This window comes from Apus apus, chromosome 3 (genome assembly GCF_020740795.1).
Source record: "Apus apus isolate bApuApu2 chromosome 3, bApuApu2.pri.cur, whole genome shotgun sequence".
Lineage (NCBI taxonomy): Eukaryota > Metazoa > Chordata > Aves > Apodiformes > Apodidae > Apus > Apus apus.
The window spans coordinates 103884938-103898805 of record NC_067284.1 but is presented as its reverse complement, the minus strand read 5'-3'; the positions used below and the strand labels follow the sequence as shown (position 1 = coordinate 103898805).

Here is a 13868-nt window from a genome sequence, read left to right as displayed (position 1 = left end):
GATAAATATAGATACATTGCACAAAGTATCTTCTCCAAAAGACACTGCTGTTCTAGCCACCAAACCACTGCTGGGCAAAACTCCTTGTACAGGAAAAGCTGGCAATTACAAAGCCTAGATTTTTGATATTTTTTTTTTTCATCAGAAGTGTATGCCATAGGAACCTCACTTTCTGCTTTCCAAGTTTCATTTCAAATGTGAGATTTTAAACTCGCAGGAACAAAAAGCATATTCAGGCAAGGACCTCGCAACTTTGCAACATCTAAAAGTTGCAATTTCATAAAACTTGGCTCACCCCAATCCCTCTTCATTTCCCTAAGGCACTAAAACCTGCAATGCCTGCAGCTTCATTAGGGCTTGCTTCTTTGTCTATATACACATTAAACATCTTCATTTTTCCATATTTTCCCTTTTTCACTTCATTATGACTTCAACTTCATCCTAAGTTTAATCTAACACCTAGGTAATTCCAATGTTTTGTTCTACCTTTCTAATCCCACAGTTATGCAGAGCACCCATCCAGCTGGGGTAAAAAATAGGACACAAAAAGATTGTTAGAAGTTAGGGCTTGATCCAAGTTGAAAATCTGACTGTTAACAGTCTAGTGAACCCACACAGCAAGAGCTTCTCATCAAGTCAATCAGTGAAGCTGCATTACACTTGAATGCCACTACACTCCTCCTTCCTCAGACAGCTCCATCCAAACCCCTGTCTTTATGGAGACAGTTGCCCTCCACAGCTCCTCGCTGAGGCATTCCAGTGTGCCAAGTTACTCCATCAGGCAAGTGCTTCCTTATCGACCGGCAGCGCAGCTTACACAACAAAACCAACTCCAACAGCTCCTTCCCTTGCGGGGCACAAATCAAAAATTACTAAGTTGGCCAGCTTCTGCTAAGGAGGTCTCACAGGACTGGGTCATGAGAAACAACTAGGAGACAGGAACACGCTCAGAGGGGTGGTAACATTCATTAGGAAGGAGAATCATTCAGCTGGTTCTACGGCATCGGAACTGATGCCTGCAAGCAGCTCGTGCCTGCAAGTTGAGGCCTGTAACAATAAGTGACAAGAGAAACATTCCATTATGCCTTATAGAGCTATACTGATGTGCTTGACTCTTACTTGTTCCAAAGACAGAGAGAAAAAACCTGTCAGCAGCCTAACCTGTACTGTGGATGCTCAAAAGAGAGCTCAACAAAGGACACATCAGTGACCCCTGAAGACCACTGAGGACCCTCACAGGCTCAAAGAGGGTGTGTAATTAGGATGCAAATATTACAATTAGTTCCAGGAAACAGAATAAATATGTATAGTCATTCTAGGAAATCTCAGGCATATGTGCACTGTTGAACAGTATCAGCTTTGCTTGTTCTGACTTAGGACATGCATGTTAGGAGGAACGATCCTCCATAAATCCAGAGCTGTAATAAATTATGCCTGTCCTCTGAAACTTGAAGACAAGTGTTAGAGGGTTCTTTCCATGACTGAATTTTACAGTACCAGAACAACTGTCCAGACAGAGGAAGATCAGTACCTCCTTCCCACTGGAACCCATCCATCTGCATCTACAAAGGTTAGCACTATCAAGCCATATAAGGTTTTTATTGGGGGGGTGAGGGGAAGGGAGTGGACAAATTCAAGTTATAACCAAATTGAAGTTCTGAACTCTCAGTAAAAGAGGATGTACCAACAACACGTGTACGTCTACACAAAAAGAGTCTAGGAGAAGCCATTAACTTTCCTGACCTACTTGTCTCTTCTGTATTAAACCAGAAGAAAAATCTCGAGTTAGACATGCACAGCAAGCTGAAAGGAAAGGATTTAAGTTTTGCCTCGTTAGACTTTCTCACAGAAAAGCAGTCATGTTTTCAGCCAGTTGAGAGACTCTCCACAGTTTACTATGAAAAAACACAAAATAAGTACAGGCATGGATTGCACTTTCTTCCTGACCCAATGCAAGGCTAGAAATAAATTTAAAGTCATAGATTTGAGGCAACTCCTCATTTAAAAATTCCAGGTTTAAAACACTTCCCACTAAATCACAGGCTGTGAGGTTCCTGTCCTCCCAAACAGGAGACTGCCAACAGCCTGTCCAAGAGAGGAGTCAGTAACACTGTTTAAAAACACAACACACAGATCTCTTCCCAGTTTCTTAAAAAATGTGTAGGGAAATACACACGGAGCTTTACCACCACTGAAAATACAAAACACAGCTACAAAACTAGATACTTGAATGTAGTCTCAGAGCAAAGTCTTCTCATGAAAATCTGTCTGGAAAAGAAGCAATTCAGAAGCTTCTTGGGTCTGTTACTCACCATATCTGTAGCTTGATCTTCTTTCCTTGTAGCTCAACAGTTTTAATCTTGAAGTCTATCCCTAAAATAAACAAACACATAAATAAGTAATTAGTATTTATTTACAAGGCTATTCCACATCAACTCACAGCTGCTCCAGAAAGCTTTTTTCTTCTTTTACTGAATTATCAGGTAAACCAAGTAAGCTGGAATGCAAGAGGAGCACACTGACCACCACAAAAAGGGTCTCAAAGGGTCTATAATTAGCCAACAGACATTTTCATCTAACATTGTTAGGAAGATCTGACTTGCAATTGCTTTTATGTTTCTTGCCTATTTTTAAGAAAACAAAACAGGTTTTGCAATTTTTCTGGAGAACTTCCAAAAAGAAGTTTGGGAGTTTGGGTACAAATTTAAACATCCTAAACAAAATAGCAAGTTTTTCTCTCCTTTAAAAAAAAAATTAGCTCCCCAAAAATTATTAAACCACAATATTAGGCATATGCTGAAAAAAATATGTGAAATGTTGTGGTGAATTTTAATTATTTATTAACTCTTAAACCTAATTTGCATGATAACACCATTTCAGAAACCTAAAAAAAAAAAAAGCCTTTTTTTCCCCCCAAGATTCTCCTTTCCATTAATCTTGTTCAAATAATCTACCCGTAACATTAACTATAGAGATCTTAATGCTTGTTACCTGTTTAACCTAAGAAAAAAGCAGTCAGTGCAAGAACCTACATTAGAGCATGTGACAAGACTTCAGTCTATGAAAAATAGTCATCTTGCTTTTTACAATGTTCAAACAAGCAGCAGAAGCCCCAGATTGTCTCTTGAGCTGAACACACACCCACGTGGTTTGTAGAGTCAGCCTCAAGCTTCAGCAATGTAAGCAGAAGGGATTAAGCAACATGAAGCTTTCAACCAGCAATAAACGGCAGTTATCAGCAGAAGCTGGCACCCAACCACCACGTCTCTTTGTCCAGGTCCATCCCTGCTCTGGCCTCTGACGTGGTACAAGCAAAGTCAGGACATGACAGAAGTGGGTAAACCAGAACTCTCAAAACTTGGAGTAGGCAGGGACCACCTTGACAGAGCATGAGTAAGATTATGTACTTTCAATATCACCTAATAGAAACCAATTCAAGTGTTAACTTATGTTAAAGCTGGAATGATATGGCATGAAGCTATTTAATTACAGGATCTGCAAGAACTGAGCAGATGAACAAGAGCTGTCCGGAGAAGACTTGGGAAAAAAGAAACTATCAAACTGAAGACAGATCCTTAGCTGAGACCAGTCCTGCAATCAGTATTTCATATTTTCATTATCAATTCTGGTAAAATAACTTGTCCCATTTGAAGTCTACTGCTTACAGAAATGAGAGGCACTGTACCAAGGAAGATTAAAATAAGAAACTGCTATTCTCGAAGACAGGATAAAAACAAGAGAGTGGTGTCAGCAGTACAAAATGCCTAATTATGTGCCTGTTACCTGAGAATTGCTTCAGTGAACCAACAGCTGTTTTCACAAGGCAAAGACAGCAGACCCAGGGCTGAAGCGACTATCTCACTGTCACAGAGTAACTACAGTCCAACGCAAGGCAACTCTCAAACAGGCAAATACAGTCTTGCAGGCACCTGGCAGAGACTCCCCATCCAAGGCAGGGAAATATGAACATTGTGTAGGACCTTGGTGGAACCTCATCTGCTCATCATGTACAAACTAATCACTCTTCCCCAGGAGAGACGGGCTCAGACAGAGGCAGAGGCCACGCCAGACAAACCAGGGTAAGGACCCCACCACCAGCTCCTTCATAGCAGGAGAGCCTTGAGGACCACATCTTTTTTCAACCTTCTCCTCCCAAAATGGCCTACAAGAATTATTAGCACAGACTATACCCAGTAGAGCAGGAATACTACAAGTCATCTTCTCAAAATGCTCTGACAGTAACTAGATGCCAGAATGCTGACTTCCTACTGAAATCACAGAAACACTGCTGATAACTTTTCATACTTTCCAAAAACTTGCTTATAATTTAGACTTTTTAAAAGGCAGCAGCTGCAATGACAAACTTCCCTCCTAAATTTACAAGGTCATTTTATAGCATGTAAGATTAAACAGAATTTCTGAAACACACTATTACATAAGAAGTCTACATGGGAAGTCTGCTTTCAACTTGACCAAATCAAGAACCTTTTAGCTCTCTATACTACACACACTATTTCATTTTAACATTGAAATATTAAATTGGTATAATCTTTGCACATAAAAATCAAGATACCAGAGCCTGTCTGGGAAAGGCTATACAGTTTTAGATGATGGAGGAGAATGCCCCTCCCCACAGGCCTCTGTTGAACAGGGAGAGGAACTGGGATGGCACTTGCTAGATGGACGCCTACCATATATGCAGCCAAAAAGGAACCTGGAGAATAACCATTAAATTAACACCAAATGCAGCACCTCTTACAGTTAGCAAGTATTTCATAAACATGAACCAGATTGTAAAGGAGCAAAATTCTCCATTTATAAGGATTCAAAGCAGTACAGTGACTAAAGGCCAAGGTTCTGCACTAATTCCAGGACATCAGCTTGGGACCTTTAGACCTCTGTTTCAGGTCAGTGCTCCATGTTCTTCCAATTAGCCAAAGCAGTACTTCATCACTCAATTCCAGTGAAACTTATGAATCAATCTAGCTAGTACCATACATTTGTGCTTTGAAAAATAAATCCGCTGAATCAATGAACCCAACATACCAAACTGTCCCAAATACACTTCACTATTCCCACATTTTGTAGCGTTTAACTAAGTTGTTTGCTATGATGTAGCGCTCCACAGCAACACTATCAAACAAATGGCTTGCCAAAAGACCATCACTAAAAGTATTTTACACAGGGACACTCACTTTTAGGTCCTGCCCAGATAAAGCAGGATGTTTGACAGCCACTTTTTACATGTTAAGATAAAGTAAGCTATTAACCCAGCCAAGGAAGTTAACTCTTCTCTGCACTGACAGGGATTTAGCTAACACTAGTCTTTGGGGATAAAATAAATCTCTAATCTCAAGTTATACTCAGCTTCCATTCCAATTACAATATAATACCACTTCAGCCCTCATAACAGAAAGGTTGCTATAAATAGCAATTACTATTTGCCTCTAAACACTTCCAAAGTAGTTTTAGCAGACTGGACAAACAAGACTTCTGCATGGTTATAAAGCCCATTCAGCTCCAGGCCTTTCCAAAGAAGTCACCAGTGACATCGTGCTGCCAGAAACACAAGGCTTTGGAGAGATTACAGGTATGGGCAGTTTCCAGTAACACTAAGTTCAGGGAAGAGTTTGAGGGTAACAGGTATAAAAACTGAATGGCAAGCAGAACAGACATATTACTATCCCAGGAGGATAATGACAGAACTAATGAATTAAAGATGAGCGTGAAAGTACTCCCTCATTAAGCATCGATAAGATATTACTCAACTTCAACAGAGCAAACTGGAACTCTCAGAAAAACCTGGGAGTATACTGCCAGCCTAAAAAACTTACTGAAACTCCTGACTTGCAAATTAAAAATGGGAAATGTTTGTTGTGCTTCAGTATAGTTCACACAGTGTTAACAACTGTGACTCCTTACAGCCAGATCATCCCAGGTTTTTGGCTCACTTCTGGGCTTCTTTCCAATTTGTACCAGTTCCTTACAGAAATATATGAGCCCAGGTCTGAACAAAAACTGAACTCTTTTTGATTCTTTAGGTTACTGGTCTTCAAGGCTTAACAAGTGCCATTAGTTGATCTCATGGTATGTGCAAACAAGATCTGCCCTTAAACAAATATTGAGAGTCACTTCTGCCTAGTCACGGTAAACATGCAGACCAGGAGGAACTGGAAGGTCAGACTTATGCATCAGGCCACCAAAGTCAAACTCTTCCTTCCCTACATCAGTAGAGGTTATTGTCAACGACTCATAACAAAGCCCTCCAGCTTTATTTGTCAAGATTTAAATATCTGGATGTCTTGGTGAACACAGAACTATTTGCTCAACGGTTTTGAGTTTCTATTGCTCTCGGACAAAAGATACTAATGAAGACCCAGGACTTGCGTCAGCAGAACAGTCTGTTTTAAATCCATAATCACTGCATCCAAACAGTTATATATCACTTTACACCTTCTCAAGGCCTTGCCAAGGTTTTGTAAAGATCACTCTTCTGTTGCTAAATCACAAATCAACTATTCCCAAAAAGCAAAAGATGGAATGCCATCAGCACAAGAGGGAGGGAGAAAAAGTTATTTTGCAGTCCATTTCGGAGCTACAAATGATGAGCTAGCCCTTTTCAGACAGCACAAATTTTGTTTGCATTCTTTCCAAACAAAGACAGCATTGAGCTGGGTGAGGACACTGGGCGGTAGGAAGCGGAATGTAGGGCAAGAGAGAGGCAAGGCCGTGACGCTGGGAGCCTGACAGCCAGGCTGCAGGTCACAGCACCACCAACCACAGGCTGTAAGCAGCGTGTTGGTAACTGCCTTCTGTATTTCGTTTGTCAGCAATTGCTTTGCAAATGTACTCGAGCAGCATTATGTATTTTCAACTCAGGGAAGAAAAGCAAATGTGTATAAATTCATACACAAGTCTCGTGTCTTCAAGCTGCCCACCTTCGTGCTACAGGCTCTGGCACCAGCAAGAATTTTTCTTAACGGTGTCCTTACTACAGCTGTTGACACCCAAATTAACACAGAAGAACTCAGGCCACACGCAGATTTTCTGATGTGCAGCAGGAGCCATGAGGATGGCCCCCTCCTCACTCACACTCCTCCCAGTGGTCAGGAATTCTGAGGAAGGAAGAGGTTTGCAGCCTGAGTTCCAGCACTTTCTCCAGGGGTTGGAAGACACACCTGAACATCCCCCCCACTAATCCACTTAAAACAACTGAAGCAAGGTGGAGCTGTTGCAAGTCATTTAATAGTCACAAAAGGATATAAAGCTTATCTTTACAGCCAAAGTTTTTAGAAATACCAGCCAAAGTCAAGAAAGAGACTGACCAAGCAGAAACAAATCTGCTATCTTTCTTTGAATTAACAAATTTCAAATTCACAAAGTCAGAAGGAACACAGCCTCATGACTTCTGGCACAGGAACACAATGAGCACAAACTGTTACATACCTAGTTTGTACAAGAACACTATCACCGAAGCACAAAGAAAATCTGTATCCTTCAGCTATGTTTACAGCTTACAGTCGGGCCAAATAAACAGCCATAAAATGTTTTTATTTAGAATGCAAAAATGCAATGGAAGAAAACTTATCAACAGCAGGAAGACACAGCAGTAACTAAACCTGGAAGCTTTTAAGACCACAAAATCAACTTTGGGGCAGAGACCTTTGTAGAGATTTGTTTAGTCTTTCTACACAACTATCTGATTATGAGATCCCTTAATTCCCCAGAAAGGTTTAGAATATTGTAAGACTTCAAGCATAACACATTTATGCAGAAGATGACTTTGGAAACAAACTCCTAAGCCAGATACTGCTTTATCAAGTTTATCGATGTCTTGAGCATAACACTAATAAAAGGTGATTCTTCTAACACTCCCAGTAACAACCTTTCTAAACACAAGTCCAGAATTAAAAACTCTCCAAAGTAAACATGTCTTTCAAACAAGCTTTAATACTTCATAAAGTGATTTTATTAAGACTACAAGACACTAACATTTGTTATCAATGAAGTAGGTAAGATACAGTATTTTGAAAGAAAGTCTCAGATGTAAATTTACTTTCTCCTTCCAAAGAAAGCCCAACACAGGCATAGCAAGCAGGAGACAAGAGTTCTGGTTTTAATTAAGAACTTTGTGATCTCCGTTACTACATAGGTCTTTTAAATATTTGTTCTACAAGGTATTCATACCTACACACTATGAATATCCAACAATCCCAATCACACTCAATGTTTTAAGTAAAAATACTGTTTTTCAGAGGCTTCTATTAATGAGATTTCTGAAGTTTGTCTCCTTTCTTCACACCTTCAGCACAGAACAAAGTCTCAACCCTGGGTTTTCCTATACTGGGATCAGGGACTTTGCTGAGACAATGCTTTGCACTTGGTGTGAAAGGTGTTTGAAGCACAAGATTCAGACAGAAGAGTTTATTTCAGAGAAGCAACAGCCCCAGATCAGGTGACCATTTAGCATCTAGGCACACTGGCACCATTCAGTTTGAGCTCTACAGAGACCTGTGCACATACACATTGATTACACAAACGTATATGAACCTGTTTTAAAGAACCTTAGCTCCATATCTTACTGAAAAAACAAACAAACTTGCTTCTTAGCAAAATTTAAATTGAATTTTGGTTCGATACTGCAGTGATTTCTTAAAAGCACTTCATTTATTGGAGACAACTTTATAGATTGTTGCCAAATAATTAATCTTAATTCCCACTCCTCAGAAGGAAATTCCAAGGAGTGCTTTCCTGCAAGGACTGCAGTTATCACTTTCAGCAAGGGCTGTCCGGAAGGCAGCTGTAGCTCTCGCCAGCTCCCTGGGATGCCTCCTCTCACTTGTCCCTGAGAGATAAGAAAAGAACAGGCACCCATCACAAAGCACCACTTGTTAGAATCAACTTTTGATATTCAGGAATACTTTGAAAGTCTGCAAACTACTCACCATTCAGACTGTTCCGGGAAACTTTAGCTATTCACAGACTCATCCTTTGGCAAAAGCTTGAGAAAAAGCTTAAGTTTTATCTGAGAGAGAAAAATTCATCTGACATGGTAAGAAACAGGAGGCAGCTTTAGGCTAGCTAGGACAAGCCTCTACAGGCATGGCAATTTTTTCTGAAATACAGATTTGTCACCTTTGGCAGAAAGCATGACTTTCCACTGCAGAGGAAACTCTAGTAACTGGTCTCTAAAAGGAGCTGGAACCCACATTATCCTCCCCTATTGTTGCAGCTTAGATCTCATGTGGAATTCTCTAAAGCTGGATCTCTAGTGCCTTCTTTCTCCTGGTAAAATTGTAATAAAACAATCAAAGGAGTCACTAGACAAAGTCACAAACTCTTGCTTGCTAAAGCAAGTCTGAATGAGATTATAAGAGAGACTGAGACAATAAGGAAACCTGAAAACCTGGACTACTTGGCTTCTGTTAAGCAGTACTGAGAAACTGCAGATCCAGGTAAGGAATTGATGCTCTAGATCATAACTACTTTCTCTAACAAGCCACTCACTCATCAGGCATAAGGGATTACACTGCATTGAACTTGCCCCTTGTCTTTAGCCCTGATCACATGTAGCACAGTCAGCTTTTCTCTCATTTTTCTTGTCCTTACACTAAAACATGCAAGTGTACCAACTACTGCAGGCAAGTTCAAAAGCTGAAGGGACATTATCCACTATAAGCAAACACTGCTGTAAGACAAAGCAAAAATTAAAAAATAAAGAAAACTGAATAATATGAAAGAAAAATAACAATAAAGTTAGTAATTAATAGAACTTTTTTAAAAAACCAACAAGATGTCTCTGAACTTGCCTGTTCTGGTTAGTGGAAGGGAACAATAGGCAGAAGACAAAAGGATGAAACTATACCAGGTAACAACCCTTAGTCAGTGACTGAGTTACTGTTCTGCCCTCAAGGTAACTTTAGCTGTAAAACCAAAATTGTATATCCTGACACTGCAAGAAGCTTCCAAAAAATTTAAGCTGAGCAGTGTAATCAAACTACCTAGCCAGATGGAGAACAGAGGCAGCAACAGGTATCTCTCACCAGCTGAATACATGGAACTAGGCAATCTGATTGCTGCTATTAGCCAAAAATAACTCCATACAAACTGCTGCAAAAGAAAGCAAGTTTTAAATAAAGTTGGGTACTTATTGCACACAGATGGCAGACAACAGTTCAGTGTCAGACCATGCTGCAGGTTCCCATTCATTTTAACTAAAGGCTACCACCACACTGATCAGACCTAAAATAAATGCTTACATCAAAAAAAATGCTTGTAAAAAGAAAATCCTTACAAACTTACATCAGAGTTTCCTTGCAGGCTCCAACTTACAATGACTCAAGACACCTATTCCACTGCAGGCCAGGGAGCAGCTACATAACTTGTTCAGACAGAGCAGCCCAGTGCTGGGATGGGTGAGCAGAGCCTCAGCAGTTGGAGCAAGGGGGCTCCAGAAAATGAGTTGAAGCAGTGCAAGATTCCCATGGCCACCACAGTGACAACCAGCAGCAGCCCCCAGGACTAACACAGAGGGGATCAGGAACCACAGAGCTGGTGACAATGAAATGGTCTCTTGGCTGTCTTTGACCTCCTCTTCTAAACCTTTAATTCCATCATTTTTGACAGTGACCAGGAGCATGAGAAAATACTTGAGATACGAACAAGACTACGGATTTATGCAACAGTAAAACAGAAATTCAATGGATTTGTGTCTTTCAGAGTTTCATCTTCTCTGCACTATGATTTCCCTAGTGCAGAGTGTGCAAACAAGAGCTGCAACACAAACTTGCTCTTCCTGCTCTGCAAGATTTAGAGTTGTGATAATTCAGCATTTACAGAGCACCAGAAGTTTCATCTAAATAAAGCAACCTTATATGAAACATTAGGAAACGTATTCTCAGTTAATTCTAGTAGTCTAAGAAAGTTCCACAACAACTGAGTAAGAAAACACATCCACAAAGTTAAGCATCCTGTTTGAGAGCCTTTGATACAGTGAGGCATGGGAGGACAATGGTAAGAGAAACACGTGGTTTAATTACTTTAATTCCACCAGCCACAAATGATGATGTGATTACACTTCTTTTTTTCCACTCCTCTTTCCCACACATCCCGTCACTGGTGTCAATCCTCCCACTCCCAGATTGCATTTCTTACATAGAGGCCTCTCCTTTCCCAAAGGACCTTCTTCAAGTGCTCTGCTAGTCACCCATTCCCTAAACAACTCATCACATACTTTGAGTACCATCACAAACTATCACTTGGGTAGTTACTCCCTTACCTCAAGGTCACCAGCCTCAATCCACCCCATCTCAATAGCGACAGCTACACAGAACTGTTGTGCTTATTAACATTCATAGTAACAAGCAGAGAAACTACCAGGGGAACAGTTGTATCTTCGACTGTTGGGATCCACAGTACCTAAACTATCCTGACAACTGGTGGTTTTGTACAGCAGGTATCAAGAAAAGTAATGATGACCACACTTCTCTCCCCATAAAGATAAGCTAAAGATTCTTAACCAGTGATAGTTACTAGTATGATGGTATCTTAATAAACCACTCAATTAGTTTTCTGATCACTTTTTAGAAATGCAAGTTTCTCAAAATCCAATCAACTTACTTTAAGCTTTGAACACAACATGAAACTAGAGATTCTTTCATGAAGTGTCTTTCCCCTTGAACCCTTCCTCCAAACCATCCCCATAGCTTTTTCCTGAATCTTCAGTTTTCCAGTGTGATTGTATAGTGTCTTTATAAAATTGTCTTTACAGGCTAAGTTTCACTAATACCTTATCAATACGGAAAAATTCCAGAGTTGGTAATGTTAAGGGACATAAGCAGTAGCACTGATGCCAGGTCATCTCCTACCAATTAATCTATTCTTAACGAAGCAGATGAGAGTCCTGTGAGACAGCAGCTTCTTAGTGTGACCTACATTCTTCTATTGTAGACGCTTGCATTTGTTATGCTTTCAAATGCTGTCACACATCATGAACAAATAAGACTCAGCATTGTAGGGATATCTGATTTATGCAAATCAACACTAACAGATAGGGGAGACTCAGATGAATATTCATTTTGGTGACAAATCCTGTACCCTGGTTTATATCCCCCCCAAATATCTGGCTTAATCCCCCCAGAACAATAGAAAGCCATTGTTATCCAGCCTGACCTCTTATCTGGGAAAGGCCACAGACTGTGAATTCATTCTCATGTTCATGTCTGGCAGAAACGGGGGATCCTCATGCGGCACCACTGTTTCCCAGTTGCCTCACTGAAGCTTTCCCAGCATAAAATCATATTCCACCCACAGCCACCAGCCAGTTCAAAAATGAACAACAATATTCAGAATTACCAGATTCAGAATTACCAAGTGAGGGCACTTTCCGAACTTGAAATTCTTTTTAAAGTGTTCCTATTTCCCTTCGAAGCAGCAGCCAAGTCATAAGCATGCAAGCTTCTTTAGTGCATCAATTTGTTTCAAGGATGAAAATTAAATCTAGGCCAAGTCTACAGCTTCCAAGTGCACCCAAAATTTTCTCTCACTACTAGCCTCACTTGAAACCTCCTCTACCGTCATTCTCCAGAGGTTTATATTAAAATCACAAGTTAACACTTGCATGTTGATTCTAAGGTAGGTCAATATTGCTTCCAGAAACTCTTTAAGAGCGCTTGGGGGCAATATTTAAAGATAAATTAATAAAAGTAAATGATCAGGGAAACAGGTGTTTTCAATTGTCTGTTCTCCAAACACCAGGCTGCTGCGCCTGCACAGTAACTGTCACCTTCCACCCCTCTGATATTCTTGCCACCTGTGCTTAAAAAATTGAACATCTTCAGAAACAAATCTTGACATTTCTTTTGTTCCACTTTACTCCCCTACAAGAGAGAAAAGTCCACTACCTTGCTATACGCACTGGATAGCTGCAGACATAGATCTCTATACTAGGTGGAACACAACCAGTAAGACTTTTCTGGTTTTTTTTTAAAAATACATATTATATCCACACATTTAGGTCTCAGAACCCACAAGGCTGTAAGTAAGCAAACAGTATTAACAAGTCCAAGAATTCCATGAAGCTGCTTCTCCTCAAGTGGCACTGTTCAGATGTTTAATAGCTTGATTACAACATGAAGTACTGTTCATCCCCATACCTGGAATTAGAACAGTAAATCCAAATAATCAGAAGGTGCAACAGGCACCAGTAACATTCAGCACACAGGACGATGTGAGATCCCACCACATGCACCTGCTTGGAAGGCATTTTAAAACAGCACTGCTTCATTCAACAGTGCCATGGACAGTGATTTACTTAGAATTTTACATACATCTCGAATTACAGCTCCCTTACTCCATCTACTGCATTACATTTAAATATTGACCTGTAAGAAAATTAGTCATGATGTTTATTTGCAAGGATTAGTACAAAATACAGCAGAGGATGCCTCCTCCAAGGGATGAACTACAATATGTGTGTTTAAAAACACTAATTAGAGGTGCCTGTGCAGAGATCTGAAGAGAAAGGTGTCTTGATGAACTAAAGCTAAATCCACAAGAGCTCAAAACAACCTGTTTTTTAGCAACCTTTCCTTGAGAGGTGTCATGTTCTCCTTCGTGTCCAAAGGGAGTGATGACGGCACACATGCTTCTGCTTCAGCAATTCCAGCCACACATTTGGGTGACTAACAAACGCACCACTAGTGATTTAAATTGAGGGAGACTGCAGCAGCACAGAATACCACGGTTTCCTACCTCTGGCAAAGCAACAGGGCAGGGGACTTTGGGCAAGCTTTGACTGCCCCAACTATGCCCATGAACCCTCCAGGGTATGAAACATTGACCAGAACTTCAGCCAGGGGTCTGCGTGT

General features: G+C 40.4%; 1 protein-coding gene across 1 annotated transcript in view; it reads right to left on the bottom strand.

Moving 5' to 3' along the window:
• RAB10 (RAB10, member RAS oncogene family) overlaps nucleotides 1-13868 on the bottom strand; it is a 47361-nt gene that overhangs the window by 18527 nt on the left and 14966 nt on the right. The window contains exon 2 of the mRNA XM_051615864.1: nucleotides 2313-2373. Coding sequence (XP_051471824.1) covers nucleotides 2313-2373 — 61 coding nt within the window. The remainder of the gene's footprint in view (nucleotides 1-2312; nucleotides 2374-13868) is intronic.